Below are 16,025 nucleotides of genomic sequence, written 5' to 3' on the forward strand. Positions count from 1 at the left end.
TACAGTTAGAAAGAAATTACAAAATAATAGGAAATGATGTAATAATGTTCTACAGCCGTTACATCCAGAATCAACAATAGCATATACTATAGAGCCCCTATCAATCCAGTTCAGTAATAACAGTAGATTTGCACACTACACATCCCATACTATAAAGCTAATACATTATTTACCCCTCCCCTTCAAAGTGAATGCTGAAAAATAAACTTAAAAAAACTTCACCAATGAAGAGCACATCTCATTTCTCAAAGAAGAAGCTTTCAACTTCAATGAAAAAAAAAGGTTATGGCTTTTAGAAGATGGTGATGCACAAACGATTGATATTTTAAAGTCTTTTTTATTGTGTATAAATATCAAAAACATTAAAAACAAATTAGGTATTGCCTTAATCACATTGTACATTATAGCTTAACATTTTATTTATACCATATTGTGAAGAGCACAACATGTAAAATGAAACGGTAATAGTATTGTTTTGTTTTTTTGTTTTTTTTTATTCCTTCCTACAAAGAGTTAAGAAAATTTAGTCAATGATCTAGGCACCCAAATGATGCTGAAAAACAACTCGACTCACAAAAACACAAGGGCTAAAGTGGCTACTTCGAATTGTGGCAATGAAAAAAACTTTCCTTTCTGTAAAGCAAACCTGTCCTCAGGTTTGGGTTCCTTAAAGGGATATTCCCATGTCGCATACTCACCAGTCTTCACTACTGTAAAATCTTCTTTCTTCCTGGTTTCTTGCATCATTTGGTAGGCGGGGTTTCACATGCAACCTGCCGTTTAGCTCTGCCCACCCATATTGGACTATGAAGTACTGGCAACAGCAACTCCATTCTGTGTTACATACAGAGACTGCCTGTCTCTGCCATAATGAACACAATTGAATTAGCTAGCCTGGTAACTGGGAGATCAGAAGAAATGAAAGCAGCTCCTCTCCTCTATCTGCTAACAGGAAGCTAGGTCACGTGGTGTAGACACAGGAATAGCTAGATACACAGGCTCGCTCCCGTACACTTAGCCCCTCCTCCCTCCCCCCTGAGAGCAGGCAGATACATCACTTGACTTTTGAGCAGATAAGCCCAAGGGCTGTGTCAACAATGAATTGAATAAAGTAAGATAGTGGACAAACAAAGCAGTTTTGCTGAAGCAGTGTATTTAAAAGTCTTACATTCACATTAACAAGCAGTATAGATAGGATCCTTGTGATGGGACAACCCCTTTAACTATTATGTCCTTATGTTGCCCAGGTTTACGGCTTCAAACCTGGTGATCCTAGGCCTGTCCATCATTAAATTCAGCAGATGTGAAAACTCCTCTTCTGCTAGAGTCATGACTCTTCTCTGGCAGCTTCTGTACACATTGCTTTTTTGCGCATGTACAGTGAACTGTGGTGTGGTCTCCTAGGGATTAGTTATGTGCTGCACATTTGCCAAGAGCTGCTGTAGAAGAGTTATGGCTCAACTCCAGCAGAATAACACTCAATTATTGCCAAATGTCACGTCACAAAGTTTGGGCATGCTGCTGTTTTAGGCGCCCCAAAGTTGGTCCCTACCTCTTCATGAAATGTTATAGGGATTGAATAGTAAAGTAGGATTCACATAGGCATACAGAATAACCCTTTACGCTAGGTTCACATTTGCACCTGATTTCCATCCGCTGCCAATCCGTATAAAAAAATGGATTGGTCAAAAAACAAAGTCAAATGGTTACACAGCACATACCATAGTCCTTCTTGTTTGACGGATTAGTTAATGAGTGTCTGTCAAAAAAAAACAGTCCTTATGTGTCCGTAACTGACAAATCTGTTTTGGTTTTTTTTGTCGTCTTCATTCTATGCATAAAACAAAATACAAAACAAACACGCATATGCAAATGATTGCGTGTATCTCTTGTACCTATTATAGGCCCTACAACAACCTGTCCTTACCAAACATTCAAGAGCAACCAACAACAAGCAAGGTAAGTATGACATCTGGTATGCAAATATTGTAACACCAATACACATGGTATAATGTTAAAATTACACAATTTTATTAAATAACAATATACAAAATACAAGAAAATATGGACACCGTTAAGGACAAAAGAATACAGATACAGAAAAGCTGGGTGTGTGGGATGCCAGCTGAAATAATGGTCCCTGGAGATACTGCTGAAGTTACTAGAAAGTTAAAGTGTATATAGCTATAATATGGTCTCACCTGAGTCTCAATGAAAGTGTGAGAGCACTTCATATACAGTCCTATGAAAAAGTTTGGGCACCCCTATTAATCTTAATCATTTTTAGTTCTAAATATTTTGGTGTTTGCAACAGCCATTTCAGTGTGATATATCTAATAACTGATGGACACAGTAATATTTCAGGATTGAAATGAGGTTTATTGTACTAACAGAAAATGCGCAATATGCATTAAACCAAAATTTGACTGGTGCAAAAATATGGGCACCTCAACAGAAAAGTGACATTAATATTTAGTACATCCTCCTTTTGCAAAGATAACAGCCTCTAGTCGCTTCCTGTAGCTTTTAATCAGTTCCTGGATCCTGGATGAAGGTATTTTGGACAAACAATTCAAGTTCAGTTAAGTTTGATGGTCGCCGAACATGGACAGCCCGCTCTCAAATGATCTGAAAACAAAGATTGTTCAACATAGTTGTTCAGGGGAAGGATACAAAACGTTGTCTCAGAGATTTAACCTGTCAGTTTCCACTGTGAGGAACATAGTAAGGAAATGGAAGACCACAGGGACAGTTCTTGTTAAGCCCAGAAGTGGCAGGCCAAGAAAAATATCAGAAAGGCAGAGAAGAAGAATGGTGAGAACAGTCAAGGACAATCCACAGACCACCTCCAAAGAGCTGCAGCATCATCTTGCTGCAGATGGTGTCACTGTGCATCGGTCAACTGTACAGCGCACTTTGCACAAATAGAAGCTGTATGGGAGAGTGATGAGAAAGAAGCCGTTTCTGCACGTACGCCACAAATAAAGTTGCCTGAGGTATGAAAAAGCACATTTGGACAAGGCAAGCTTCATTTTGGAAACAAAAATTGAGTTGTTTGGTTATAAAAAAAGGCGTTATGCATGGCGTCCAAAAAGAAACAGCATTCCAAGAAAAACACATGCTACCCACTGTAAAATTTGGTGGAGGTTCCATCATGCTTTGGGGCTGTGTGGCCAATGCCGGCATCGGGAATCTTGTTAAAGTTGAGAGTCGCATGGATTCCACTCAGTATCAGCAGATTCTTGAGAATAATGTTCAAGAATCAGTGACGAAGTTGAAGTTACGCCGGGGATGGATATTTCAGCAAGACAATGATCCAAAACACCGCTCCAAATCCTCAGGCATTCATGCAGAGGAACAATTACAATGTTCTGGAATGGCCATCCCAGTCCCCAGACCTGAATATCATTGAACATCTGTGGGATGATTTGAAGTGGGCTGTCCATGCTCGGCGACCATCTAACTTAACTGAACTTGAATTGTTTGTCCAAAATACCTTTATCCAGGATCCAGGAACTGATTAAAAGCTACAGGAAGCGACTAGAGGCTGTTATCTTTGCAAAAGGAGGATCTACTAAATATTAATGTCACTTTTCTGTTGAGGTGCCCATACTTTTGCACCGGTCAAATTTTGGTTTAATGCATATTACACATTTTCTCTTAGTACAATAAACCTCATTTCAATCCTGAAATATTACTGTGTCCATCAGTTATTAGATATATCAAACTGAAATGGCTGTTGCAAATACCAAAATATTTAGAACTAAAAATGATTAAGATTAATAGGGGTGCCCAAACTTTTTCATAGGACTGTATATGGTATCATATTAAAACAGGATTAAAGCAAGTGCACACAACATAACCAGCATCAGTGATATACTACATACAATCCCATAGATGGATATCCATTATAATATAACTCATTATCAATGCAAAAAGACTAATGCATCTCACACCAGGCGTTCATATCCATATAAAGGTTGGCACATTAGAAGGCATTGCGCCGAAACGCGCGTCGGGGTCTGGGTAGTGCGGTGCCTTGTCCCTGTGAGTCTGCTCAAGTGTCCCTATTATGGGTAAGCTCTAATGTGCCAACCTTTATATGGATATGAACGCCTGGTGTGAGATGCATTAGTCTTTTTGCATTGATAATGAGTTATATTATAATGGATATATTTTGCATACCAGATGTCATACTTACCTTGCTTGTTGTTGGTTGTTCATTCTATGCATGCGCAGAGGGAAAAAATGAATTGCAAAATGGACACAAACAGATTACTATTCTTTCCATGTACCACAATGTTAAAAAATAAATAAATAAATTTGCTAGCCATCTGGTATCCTGCAAATCTAACTTTTTTTCTCTGGCCAAAAGAGCAGATACCAGACAGAAATGGTACAAACTGACACTTACAGATGATTTTTACAGACCATTAATATTAATGAGTTTTAAAGGAAACCGTTCAAAATCAGTTTTTGAAGATTTTGAGATGGTTTCAAAAACTAATTTCGTGCAGGGAGGCAAACACAGATGTGAACCCAGCCTTCAATATGTTTAATTCCTTCTCTTTATTAAACAAACCTTTCCTCCATTTATCCTGGCTAAGTCATTATATTACAATATAAAAGACATGCTATAAAATCTAACTATTTCATTGTTCTGAACTCACAGATGCAGACAAAAGTGGCACAATTATTATTATTATTACTGACTTTACATTACATCAAAATATGATCAAATGTAAATCTTTGATAGTATTTGCTGCTGCTTACTAAGAACTGTTCATGATCCATGTGGTATTTTTAAACATCCTCTAATCGCTGCCTTGTCTTGTGGCACAACAGGTTTTGAGCTTTTCCATGATCCTTTTCTTAAATCTGATCTCAGTAGTAATTTTTGTTACACTGGTACTTTCATGTGCTTTAAGTTTTGCATAAAAGTCCGAAAATCGGTTGTAGAGTATGGATATTGGCATGCCGTTAAGAATAATCCCAAAAGATATGCACAGAAAGGCTACAATCCTCCCCAAAATTGTATCAGGAATTGTATCACCATATCCTACCGTGGAGATGCTGACCTACAAAAAAAAAACAAACAAAAAAACAACATATAAAATAAAAACTAGATATATTATACCAGACTAAGCAATCTGACAAAAGTTAGAATTTTTTCTTCAAGATTTCCACCAAGTATTTTTTTTTCTTTTATGTAGATTGTGAGCCCCATATAAGGATCACAATGTATTTTTTTTCCCTATCATTATGTCTTTGTAGAATGGGAGGAAATCCACGCAAACATGGGGAGAACATACAAACTCCTTGCAGACGTTGTTCCTGGTGGGATTCGAACTCAGGACTCCAGCACTGCAAGGCTGCAGTGCTAATCACTGAGCCACCATGGTGCCCCTTTTCTGCCAAGTATTTGCCCAAAATTATAAAAACACTAACTGTAAAATATTTTTTTTCTTATGATGTTTAAAATGATGCATTATAGCAGTATATATATATATATATATATATATATATATATATATATATCACACTAGATTAAAAAAAAAAGTTTCATTTTGTATTGGTTTCAAATGAAAGATGTATTTTATAATTTTAAGCAATACTCAAGTACTTATTGTATTTAAATGTTATATTTTGTAATAATAAAAATAAAAACTTACCGCTGCCCACCACCATGCATCTGGAATGCTGGTGAAATTAGTGCCAGGGATATCATGTTCAACTGAATGCATCAGAGCAGAGAACGTAAACACGCCCATAGCAATGAACAAGAACAGACAGCAAACTTGTTGGTAGCACTGACGGATTGTGAAACCAAAAGCTCTGAGTCCAATGGAATGACGGGCCAGTTTTAAGATCCGAAATATCCGCATAAGTCGAATTATTTTCAACACTTTTCCAAATTGTCCCACTCTTTCCATCCTTTCTATATCATCAGGGTGCAGATGCACATATGATTCTTCTGAAAACCTCTCAAATATAATCTGAATATAAAATGGTAATATAGCAATAAGGTCTACAATGTTTAACACTGTTTTAAGGAATCTTTTAATATCTGAAGTTGATAATAGTCTCATGACATATTCAGTGGTGAAGAAAATGACACAAGCAATTTCCATATGATCCATATAGGATACACCATAGAGGTTCACATGTTTAAGTTCGTCCACTGTACTAAGACACATAGTTACAACAGAAAGCAAGACAAAAATACTAGACAATATGGCTAAAATTTTAGCTGGAATAGAAGAGTATGGATTTTCCAATAAATTCCAAATTTTTTTCCGCAAACTCCCAAGCCACTTGCCTTCAAAGTGCTTTTCGTGATCATGACGTTCAAGTTCAGCTTGGAGATCTCTCTGTATCTTAATATGCTCTTTCAGTTCATCTTGATGTTCGTGAAACAGACTACGACAACAGTTATGTGTATAGTTTATATGAATACCCCAATATTCTATTTCCTCAACAAAGTTTAGAGGGCACAGCTCATCCATTATCCATAAGATTCCACTGCGATAGAAATGGAATATGTAGCAGAAAACTGTAGGATCCCGGTCAAAGAAATATTCATTCTTCTGCACTGAGTAGTCATCACAAAGGTCTAATCTTTTGACAGGATCAGCACATGCTGCCATTCTTCCAAGTCTAGTAACAGGGTATTTTGCTGCTGCAAAACAATCAATCTGAAATACCTTTCCTCCAACATTAAGATTTAGGATAAAGGGATTGATGTATTTTTTTGATGACTGAATAGTATTTCGGCCTCCATGTTCAGAGTGCTTCTCAGTAAAAGTAGCATACAACGTTCCTTTGTAGATATCGGACAGACTATGAGTGTGTTCTCCAAGCTTGACACTGGCAGAAAGGGGTTTTCCTCTAGTGCATATCTCCTTCATGGTTTATGGTTTCAAGTCATAAAATGGTAAGTGATCTGCTAATAGTTATTGCTTGAAGACAGGGCTGAGATGTAATGGCTTCAGAGAGGTCCTTTTCATATGTATGCTTTTTACTTCGAAAACAACTGTTGTGTTTTGATATAATGTAATCCGTTTCTGGGATAAAGAGGATAAAAGGGATGATTTCGTAAAGGCTATTGCTGTGGCTAAAAACAGCTTTCCTTTAAACACTGTAATAGGATTGTCTAGTGCCAAATGAGTACATCATTAGCAGGACTGGTACAGTGACTTATGGAAACCCACTATCAAAGAGGACTGAGTCTTTTTGTATGGAATATATATATATGTATATTTATTGTGACGGGATTAGCTCAGGGATCGTCGTCTCCTCAGATAGATGAGCACTTTTGGCACAGCAAGGAAAGTCCAGTCCAGCAGAATGTGGTGCAATTGGCCGCAACCAGCTTTAGTAGTAGTTGTGCAGGCAAAACAAAACAATAATACAAAAAAAAAACTTATCCATCCGGCTTCTACCTTAAACAACAGGTATCCTAAATATGAAAACTGGGCCTTCTGCACAGCTCCCTAAACACAAAATACAACAGGTTAATTCACACTTGGTTTCCCAGGAGCAGCGAGAGCCTGTGGGCTGTCTGCCCTTTTATACACAGGGTCAGGGGACAATCGTACACATCAGGGAGAGTGTTTGCCTACATAGGCAGTACGGAGACTTACAAGTCATTCCTGCTCCGCTAGGGATTCTGGGTAAAAAATATGCAAATCTATTCTCCAGGATGTAATTAGGAGAACAGTGCACTCTGTACGTAGCCCTCTAGAGGGCAGCATCCTTAACATCATGCATGACTCAGTTATAAAGTCTTTTTAATCATAATGTGGATTTAATTGCCAAATTAGTATTTCTATCCCAAAAGGAACAGATTCCCAGCTATGGACAGCGCTGTTTCGGCCTATTGGGCCATCCTCAGCATAGCGTAGGGATACTAATTTGGACAGTGCTATCCATAGCTGGGAATCTGTTCCTTTTGGGATAGAAATACTAATTTGGCAATTAAATCCACATCATGATTAAAAAGACTTTTTAACTGAGTCATGCATGATGTTAAGGATGCTGCCCTCTAGAGGGCTGCGTACAGAGTGCACTGTTCTCCTAATTACATCCTGGAGAATAGATTTGCATATTTTTTACCTTTTATACACAGTTCAGGATGAGAAGGACTTAACCCCACGTGTCTCAAAACCTGGAGTGGTTAAGTGGAGTAGAGCCACACTCAATACTCCTACTCCAGCAGCCAGACCTTTTTACCATGGTTTTGGTCAAACCCTTCAGCAAGGAACACAGTTTATTTTTCAGCTCCTTCTACCACTTTGCCCCTGAATAAAGTGGAGGAGTAGTGACTGTACTTAGAATCTGAAGCTGTAGGGATGAAGTGTTGAGGCCAGGCTGTGGTCACAAGGTGGAGTTAAGCTGGAACCACTTAACATGATAGAGTGAGGCAGCAGATTAACAGTATTAAGGTGGGAGAATAGCAGAGCTGAAACAGTGGAGTCCATAGATCAGCTGCTTCAGCAAAGTAGTAAAAATGAGGCAGCAAATAGCAGAGTAGAGTAGGACCTAGTACTTTAAGTGTCTGATGACCAATGCTCATTGAAATAGGAGGTGACCATAGGAGGATAAAGCGATAGCCGAGCAGTCAGGATGCTTCTTTCCTAGCTAGATGAAAAAGTCAGCAGTGAAAAAAACTTAGTGTTCACTCCCATGAAAATTAATAAAAAACAGATTTGATGGGCTTTTATTGCTGATTTCAAGATGAAAAATGCCTCAAAATTAAAATAAAAAGAACACAATAAAAATGTATATACAAGAGGTTTCTGGTTGTTGACCAAATATACAGTCTAGCCTGTGTAATTCCTAAAAAAAAAAAACCCTCAGTTATATATGTGTGCTTTTGTCATTCACCCAATATACAGTCTAGCCTGTGCAAATCTTAAAAAATAATTATTCCATTATACACAAGCGGTTTATTGTTCACCCAGTATACAGTCTAGCATGCTCTAATATTGAAAAAATAGGTTATATACAAGCAGTTTCTACTTGTTTACCCTGTGGCAATGTTAACCCTTTCCAGCTGCAGGCATTTTTCGATTTTCGTTTTTGACTCCCCCTTCAAACCCCATAACTTATTTATTTTTCGCTCTGAGAGTCAAATGAGGTCTTAATATTTGCAGGACAAATTACCATTAATTATCCTGTACAATGTTCTGGGAAAAAATGAGCTGGAAAAAAATTCTGAATGGGGTGGATGTCAAGAAAAAGTGCATTTCTGTGACTTTCTTATGAGCTTCGTTTTTACAGCATTCATTCTGCAGCCAAAATGACAAGTCACCTGTATTCTATGCTCTGGTGCGATTCTGAGGATACCAAATTTATAAAAGTCTCCATATTCTGACACCATAATTTTTTTTTTATACTTTCGCGTACAAGGATGCATAGGGCGCCTTTTTTTGAGGGGCCAGGTGTACTTTTCAGTTATACCATTTTGAGGAATTGCTATTGCTTTGATCACATGCACAAGCAGTTTTTGTTTACCAGGTAGACAGTCTAGCATGCTCTAATATTAAAAAAAATAACTCCCTTATATACAAGCGGATTCTTTTGGGGACCAGGACATTACAGGGGGCATGATCCAATGGCCCAGTTGGCAGCATTTGAGTCATACTGAAGCTGTGCGCCGAGCACAGGCTATTCCGACGTGTCCTTAATTTAAAATGCATATCCGCAATGATAGAGCCCATTTAAGTACATTGTTTGTTAATAGATATGAGCGAGTAGTGTTCGATCGAATACTACGGTATTCTAAATATTCATACTCGATCGAACACTACTAGCTGTTCAAAGTTTAAGGTTTGATGCAGAACCAGCGTTGATTGGCAGAATGCTATACAGTCGGCCAATCAACGCTGGTTCTTCTCTTACCTTTAGAAGTCTTCTCCGTGCAGCGTCCCCGCGGCGTCTTCCGGCTGGAATTCACTCTGCCTAGGCATCCGGCCTAGGCAGAGCCGACTGCGCATGCTTCCTACTAAGAAGATAAGAAGCAGATAAGAAGAAGAATAGATAAGAAGCAGGACTATAAGTCATAGCCCAGAGGACCATTGTCTAATAAAAGTGACCAGGCCATGGATCACATACAGATTATGTACTGCTGGAACACTGGACTTGGAATAAGTAACACTTTGTGTGGAGTCCTCTCTGCCTATATTTGGATGCAGGGTTACCATAACCTTTAGCTTTCTACCCTGTCCTTTCTAAACACACACAAAACAACTAAAGGTGGATTGGGAGAGACCAACTCCTGTAGGAGAGACCGCCATCTAAAAGAAAGGGCTTATTAGTGCCCTGGGAAAGAGGACGTGGAGCACGCAACATTATTTCTAAGGAGGACCTATTATTAATAAAGCTAGGGGAACCATTAGCTCCCTCCTTATTAATAATAATAATAATGGTACTTGCCATACTGCTCATGCGCGGTGTGATAATGCAAGTACAGCTTCCTACCCACGTAACACGGAATGTGCTGGGCCAGCAATGTGACGGACCCCGCCTACTCCCCTGTTTTCTCTACGCCCGTACACAGTCACGTGACCCGGAATTCTCGGCGCGTGTGGTCACGTGATTGAAGGAGCTGCCTGGCTTGTCTGGGCTCCCGTGTGTACAGAAGTAAGGATTAGAGGATACGTTTCTGGGAGTGATGGTCTGCTATGCGGCTACTAAGAGCAGTGCACTGACTGAGCTATATGAGTTTATAGCTGGGGAGGACACGGACTTTCTGGGCTTTGTTGCCTTTTGCATTTTACTTCCTGGTTTGTCGCCATTACTAGTGGGTGTTACAAGAGGTGCGAGTGTACCTGTGACAACAGAGCACTACTGTAGCTAGGGTATCCGGGTCACTGCTCCTACTGCAGAAGAGTCCATCTTGTGTAGTGCCATAGCTGCCAATACAGTTAGGCCTTGTTCACACAGGAGAGACATGTCTTAAAAGGTGTTACATATAAATTCTGTTAGTGCATATGGGGGTGACGACTCTTAAGAGCCAGGGCAGAGAGATGCTGCCTATAAACCGCCCTTGCGCTGTTGGCGCAAGCACATGTATATCCATTCATTACAACAGCGTCAACCATGTAATGCTACATATCTGCTCCAGCCAATGCCACGGGAAAGATGGCATGATAGACCAGACTGCCTCGCTGTGATAAACACTGATCACCGGGGAACACGGGTAATAGTAATAAAGAGATGTCAACTTTATAGAGACAGGGCGATTCATGAATAGCAAATCAATCAAAAAGTGGGAGTGGCTTTTATAAACGAGTGCAGATAAATATCTTCAGACCCCATATAATATCATCAGACCTGGATTAGTTATGCTACTCGTGATCACTATAAATATTGTGTCAATTTTATTGCGTGGTTCATAATTGTTGTCAATGGCAAATCTTACTATATTTTGTATAATTTAATAAAGTGTATTACTATGTTTTAGTCATTTCTAGATAAATAGTTTCAGAACTTACTAAATCTTAAAATAAGTTATAGAAGTTAGTCTTCTCCTCTGCAAAGAGTCATATTGTATTTTATTTTCTTTCAAGGGATTCTTGGACAATAGGAACATCCTTAAAGGGGCTCTATTAGCAAAATCATGCTGATCGAGCCCCACATATGCGTGAATAGCCTTTAAAAAGGCTATTCAGGCACCGTAGAAGTTATATTAAACTACCCCCCCCCCCCCCCCGTCTTAAAATAAAACCCTAAAAAAGAATATCTACTTACGGATCGTGCACGCTGGGCGGGCATTCAGGGTGTGTCTTCATCTTCATCCACGCCTCTTCTTCCTCCAATGTCCTCGGGTCCCGTCCTCCTCTGGCGCTCGCGAACTGATATTGATATAAAAAAATGGCCTGGGCACATGTGCAGTAGCATGTGGCTTCTACTACGGCTACTGCGCAGGCGCCCAGGCCAATTTTTTTATATCAGTGTCCGCTCGCGAGCGCCGGAGGAAGACGGGACCTGAGGATGTCGGAGGAAGAAGAGGCGTGGATGAAGAAGACACACCCTGAATGCCCGCCCAGCGTGCACGATGCGTAAGTAGAGCACATTCTTTTTTAGGTTTTTTTTTAAAACGGGGGGGGGGGGGGTAGTTTAATATAACTTTTACGGTGCCTGAATAGCCTTTTTAAAGGCTATTCACGCATATGTGGGGCTCTAGCCGCATGATTTTGCTGATAGAGCCCCTTTAATGCTATCATTATCTAAAATTACTTTAAAGAGCAGAGTCAGCTTTCCAGCAGTATATAGAACTGCCTGTGCCCCGGACCATGAAAGGTCCTCTTTAAGGCTGAGGCCCCACGTTGTGGAAAACAGTTTTTGTTGTTGCATATTTTGCTGCGATTTCTTGAGTCAAAACTAGGAGTGTATTGAGAAGAAGGGAGGAGTAAAAGTAATTCCTGTATATTTCCCATTCCTTTTATATCCATTCATGGCATTGGCTCAAAAAAACGCTTTAAAATCAGCAACAAAAAAAAGCTTCATTTCTGCAACGTGGGGCCTCAGCTTAAAAAGGTTATCCAGTTTATGAAAAATATAATCACTAATGCACATTACATGAAAATAATGCAATATTTAGCTGATATACCCTCAGGTCAAATAATCTAAAAAAAAACTCATTTTAACTCCTTCCCACTGGTGGCATTTTATGATTTGCCTCCCAAACCTCATAACTTTTTTTTATTTTTATGTTCTCAGAGCCGTATGAGGGCTTAATGCTTGTGGGACAAATTTTTCTTCATAATGGTACCATTTATTATTCTGTAAATAGTTCTAGGAAATTAGAGAAAAAATTTCAGAATGGGGTGGAATTGGAGAAAAAGTGTATTTGTGCTATTTTCTTATGGGCTTAGTTTTTACAGCGTTCATTGTGCACCCAAAAGGACATGTCACCCGGGCACGCTTTCCCCAGTGTTCCAATGTCTTCCAGCATGGGGTCTGGTCATGCAGCTCCGCTGTTTTCTTCCTCTGGAAGTTCCTGCCGCATGTGACTGATAAGTCAGCAGAAAAGACAGCAGAGCAGCAGGACTGGACAGTGCTGGACAACTTCTTTAAAGTGTGGGGCATTAGAGGTGTATTTTATGTCTTTTTGCCTCTGTCTATTACTCCCAGATTATGTCCTAACAAGGTCTTATTTGTGTTCCTTACCCACAATTCTTAGCAGGGCATATATGGTCTCTTGGTATGTTCCTGTACCAGTCTCTCCCTAATGAGAGACATTACCCCTTCTGAACCAGATCTAGACCTCTTACACAACCAGCAAGTACCCTACTCTACACTGTTGAGAGGCCAAAAACGCAAAACAGCACGCTGCTTGGTCTTTTGGCTAAGATCATGTGTAGTATTTGTTAGTAATTGCCTCCAGCAGTGGGAGTGGTGACCCATTGTGGGGGAGGGGGGGGTGCTCCACCTCTGTTTCTGTGGAGGTGGACAAGTTGTAGGCTCTCGGTAGTACTCATTGGGTGAGAGCCCATGAGGAGGCCGAAGCTAGTGGTATTCCTGTTCCGACAGGGAAATAGTTGTGCCCTAGCCTTCTTGGTGCCTTTATTTCAGAGGGTTGCAGGTTTGTTCGGGGCCAAATTCTCTTTTGAGATGGGCTTGCAATAGACACATTCCAGTGCACGTTTTTTAGTGGCACTCCCACTTTTTTGTGAACTTGGGTGAAAGTTAGCATATTTTTGGCACCTTTGGAAAAAAAAGCTGTCTGCCAATGGGAATCTCTTATATTGGGTTGGCTATTATTCCAAGATTATACCCTAAAGATATTAATGTTTAGGGAGCTACCTCCCAATAGGTAGCGCTATTTGCAAAATCCTCTTGAGGTATTATTTCTATTTCTTATTTTTTATTTATTTTTTATATATCTTATTTATTTATGATGTTTTTATTCTTAGAGAACCCGTTAAGTTTCTTTATTCTTGAACTTAGACCTTTGTGTATGGAAGACATGAAACCTTATTGGGCCACAAACTGACAAAAGGAACAGCATAATGTAGACTTGTGACAAAAAGGTGCTCCATAACTGTTTTAAGAGAATATATCTGGCTGTGCAAGTATGTTGTCTGGTCTCGTGTGAAATTGTGTGGAGGAACAACACTGGACAGTGAGCAATGATGTCTAATCATGCCACATGTCAGATCCCATGGAAAAGTAGGACCACAGAAATGTATTCTCAGTGCATTTTTTCCAGTTTTCATTCAGTAAAACAGTTTCTTCTTTTCCTTATTTAGATTCAAGGCACTATGCATTATAAAGGACTCCTGTGATAATAGCTCTCCAGCCTGTGTTTGGCGAAGCATTGGATTCAGACCAACACTTTATTGACATTAAATTACTAAAACAAATTTAATTATCAAGTAAATTAACATGTTGAAAAAAAGTCTAAACACTGATAATGAGCCTCACACCTTACGTTCAGATGTAAATAGTAATGGAATCTCGATATGCAAGCCATCACACCTGAGTTCTTTGTCTCTTGCTTCTAATCCTTTGCAAATCAGTCAGTCACCCACCACAGGTTTTTTAACAGGGCAATACGAGACCCAGTGTTATATGTCAAGAGTCAATCCTGACCGTCAAGAAGAAAACCGGCACTGTGGGTCAATTCCTGCATCTGTAAATGCATCTGATCTTTCACATACCACAAATCAGACAGAATCTGTATCAAAGATTGTGGACAAGGAGTTGCTTTCCAAGATGGAAAGTAGTGAAAACACTAAGGAAAAAGAACATGAAAATCTACCACCTACAGAAGACTTAAGTGTTTCCCCTTGTCCACCTGGAGATACAGCCACTGAGTTATCTCATCAGCCCTCTCCTGGTTCATCATCCCACGATAAAATCAGTTCTTCATATGATACTTTTTCAAATATAGATTTTGGTCCTTCTTCAGAATTTGTTGCTCCTTCTCCAACTGCCTTGCTCTCTGATATTCTGCCTTCCTTGAAGTTTTTCAGCTTTGTTATTTTGCATGTCCCAGAAGATCAAGATGAAGCTGAGAGGGTATGTGGAATTCTAAACAGCCTTGAGATTGGAGAAGGTACAACATTTTGTGAAGGATTTGAAACTGCAGGAGTAAGTCCTCTCACATGCCTTGAAGATGCAATACAAAATTCAGCTTATATTGTTCTTCTGCTCACTACTGGTTTTTTGTCCTTATGGGGTGAGTTTCAGATCAATACAGTCCTTATGAACTCAATTGACGATAAACGCAAAAAAGGCACTGTAATTCCCTTTATTCCAAAGCTCCAAGCTATTCCAAGTGATAAAATACCTTTGGGCCTTAAATCATTAATTCCATTAATTGAGACGTCCCGACTCTTTGAGAAAAGAGTGCGAAACACGTTCAAACTGGATGTGATCAAAACACAACAAGAACGTTGGACAAGAGAGCAGGTTCGAAGAGCTTTGGAAAAAAAATTAGAAGATGCTAAAGACCAAATAAGTGCTCTTAATCTACAACAATTTATTGCTATGGATATGTCAACATTGCTTTCCAGTCTGCCACTTCATCTAATCCCAGGATATGGATCAGTTATTCACATAAACAATTCAAGTAATGTCCAGATAGGGAACAACAATAGCTTGAATGTTCAACAAACTACAAATGTGCCACAAATGGATTGTTATCAAGAATGACAATGAAATTCAAAGCTAACTTTATTATCTTTTTATTACTTCCCCTGTATTTTGTTTAAACTTGATTTGTAAAAGGGGTTTTTCAATAAAAAAAAAAAAAGTGCTTACCTGGTAAATGTTCCACCCCCTTCAGTACCACCAATCTGATGGTCCTTGTTTGTCTTGTTGTCTTATTCTGTAGTGATGTTGAGCTATACGTGCACATCTGATAGATGCAACCAGTAACTGGCCTCAGTGGTTATTCCTGTGCATATACCATTGAGACCAGTGGTCAAGTGTGCATGTATTGTCAGCAAGGCTGGTGGAGACCATTAATAGCAGTGTAGATAGAGTCACTTTTTTTTTTCTTTTATGTTTGT

At 39.3% G+C, this 16,025-nt stretch overlaps 2 protein-coding genes across 2 annotated transcripts; one reads left to right on the forward strand and one right to left on the reverse strand.

Annotated features, from left to right (window-relative positions):
• Positions 1-4,764: 4,764 nt before the first annotated feature.
• LOC142194895 (potassium voltage-gated channel subfamily V member 2-like) lies at positions 4,765-7,179 on the reverse strand. The gene is made up of 2 exons (XM_075264332.1): positions 5,673-7,179; positions 4,765-5,078 (listed from the first exon to the last, which is right to left on the reverse strand). Exons 1-2 carry the CDS (start codon positions 6,906-6,908, stop codon positions 4,815-4,817), a joined length of 1,500 nt encoding a protein of 499 aa, XP_075120433.1. The 5' UTR covers positions 6,909-7,179; the 3' UTR covers positions 4,765-4,814.
• Positions 7,180-10,593: 3,414 nt separating this feature from the next.
• LOC142194904 (uncharacterized) lies at positions 10,594-15,704 on the forward strand. Its single transcript, XM_075264345.1, has 2 exons — positions 10,594-10,644; positions 14,259-15,704. Exon 2 carries the CDS (start codon positions 14,395-14,397, stop codon positions 15,664-15,666), a length of 1,272 nt encoding a protein of 423 aa, XP_075120446.1. The 5' UTR covers positions 10,594-10,644; positions 14,259-14,394; the 3' UTR covers positions 15,667-15,704.
• The last annotated feature ends 321 nt before the right edge of the window (positions 15,705-16,025 follow it).

This window comes from Leptodactylus fuscus, chromosome 1, assembly GCF_031893055.1.
Source record: "Leptodactylus fuscus isolate aLepFus1 chromosome 1, aLepFus1.hap2, whole genome shotgun sequence".
NCBI lineage: Eukaryota > Metazoa > Chordata > Amphibia > Anura > Leptodactylidae > Leptodactylus > Leptodactylus fuscus.

Coding starts and splice junctions, on each gene's coding strand:
- LOC142194904 (XM_075264345.1), top strand. CDS start 14,395: ATGTTGAAAAAAAGTCTAAACACTGATAATGAGCCTCACACCTTACGT.
- LOC142194895 (XM_075264332.1), bottom strand. CDS start 6,908: ATGAAGGAGATATGCACTAGAGGAAAACCCCTTTCTGCCAGTGTCAAG. Junction 5,079..5,672: donor ATGCATGGTGGTGGGCAGCG/GTAAGTTTTTAT, acceptor TTTTTTTTGTAG/GTCAGCATCTCCACGGTAGG.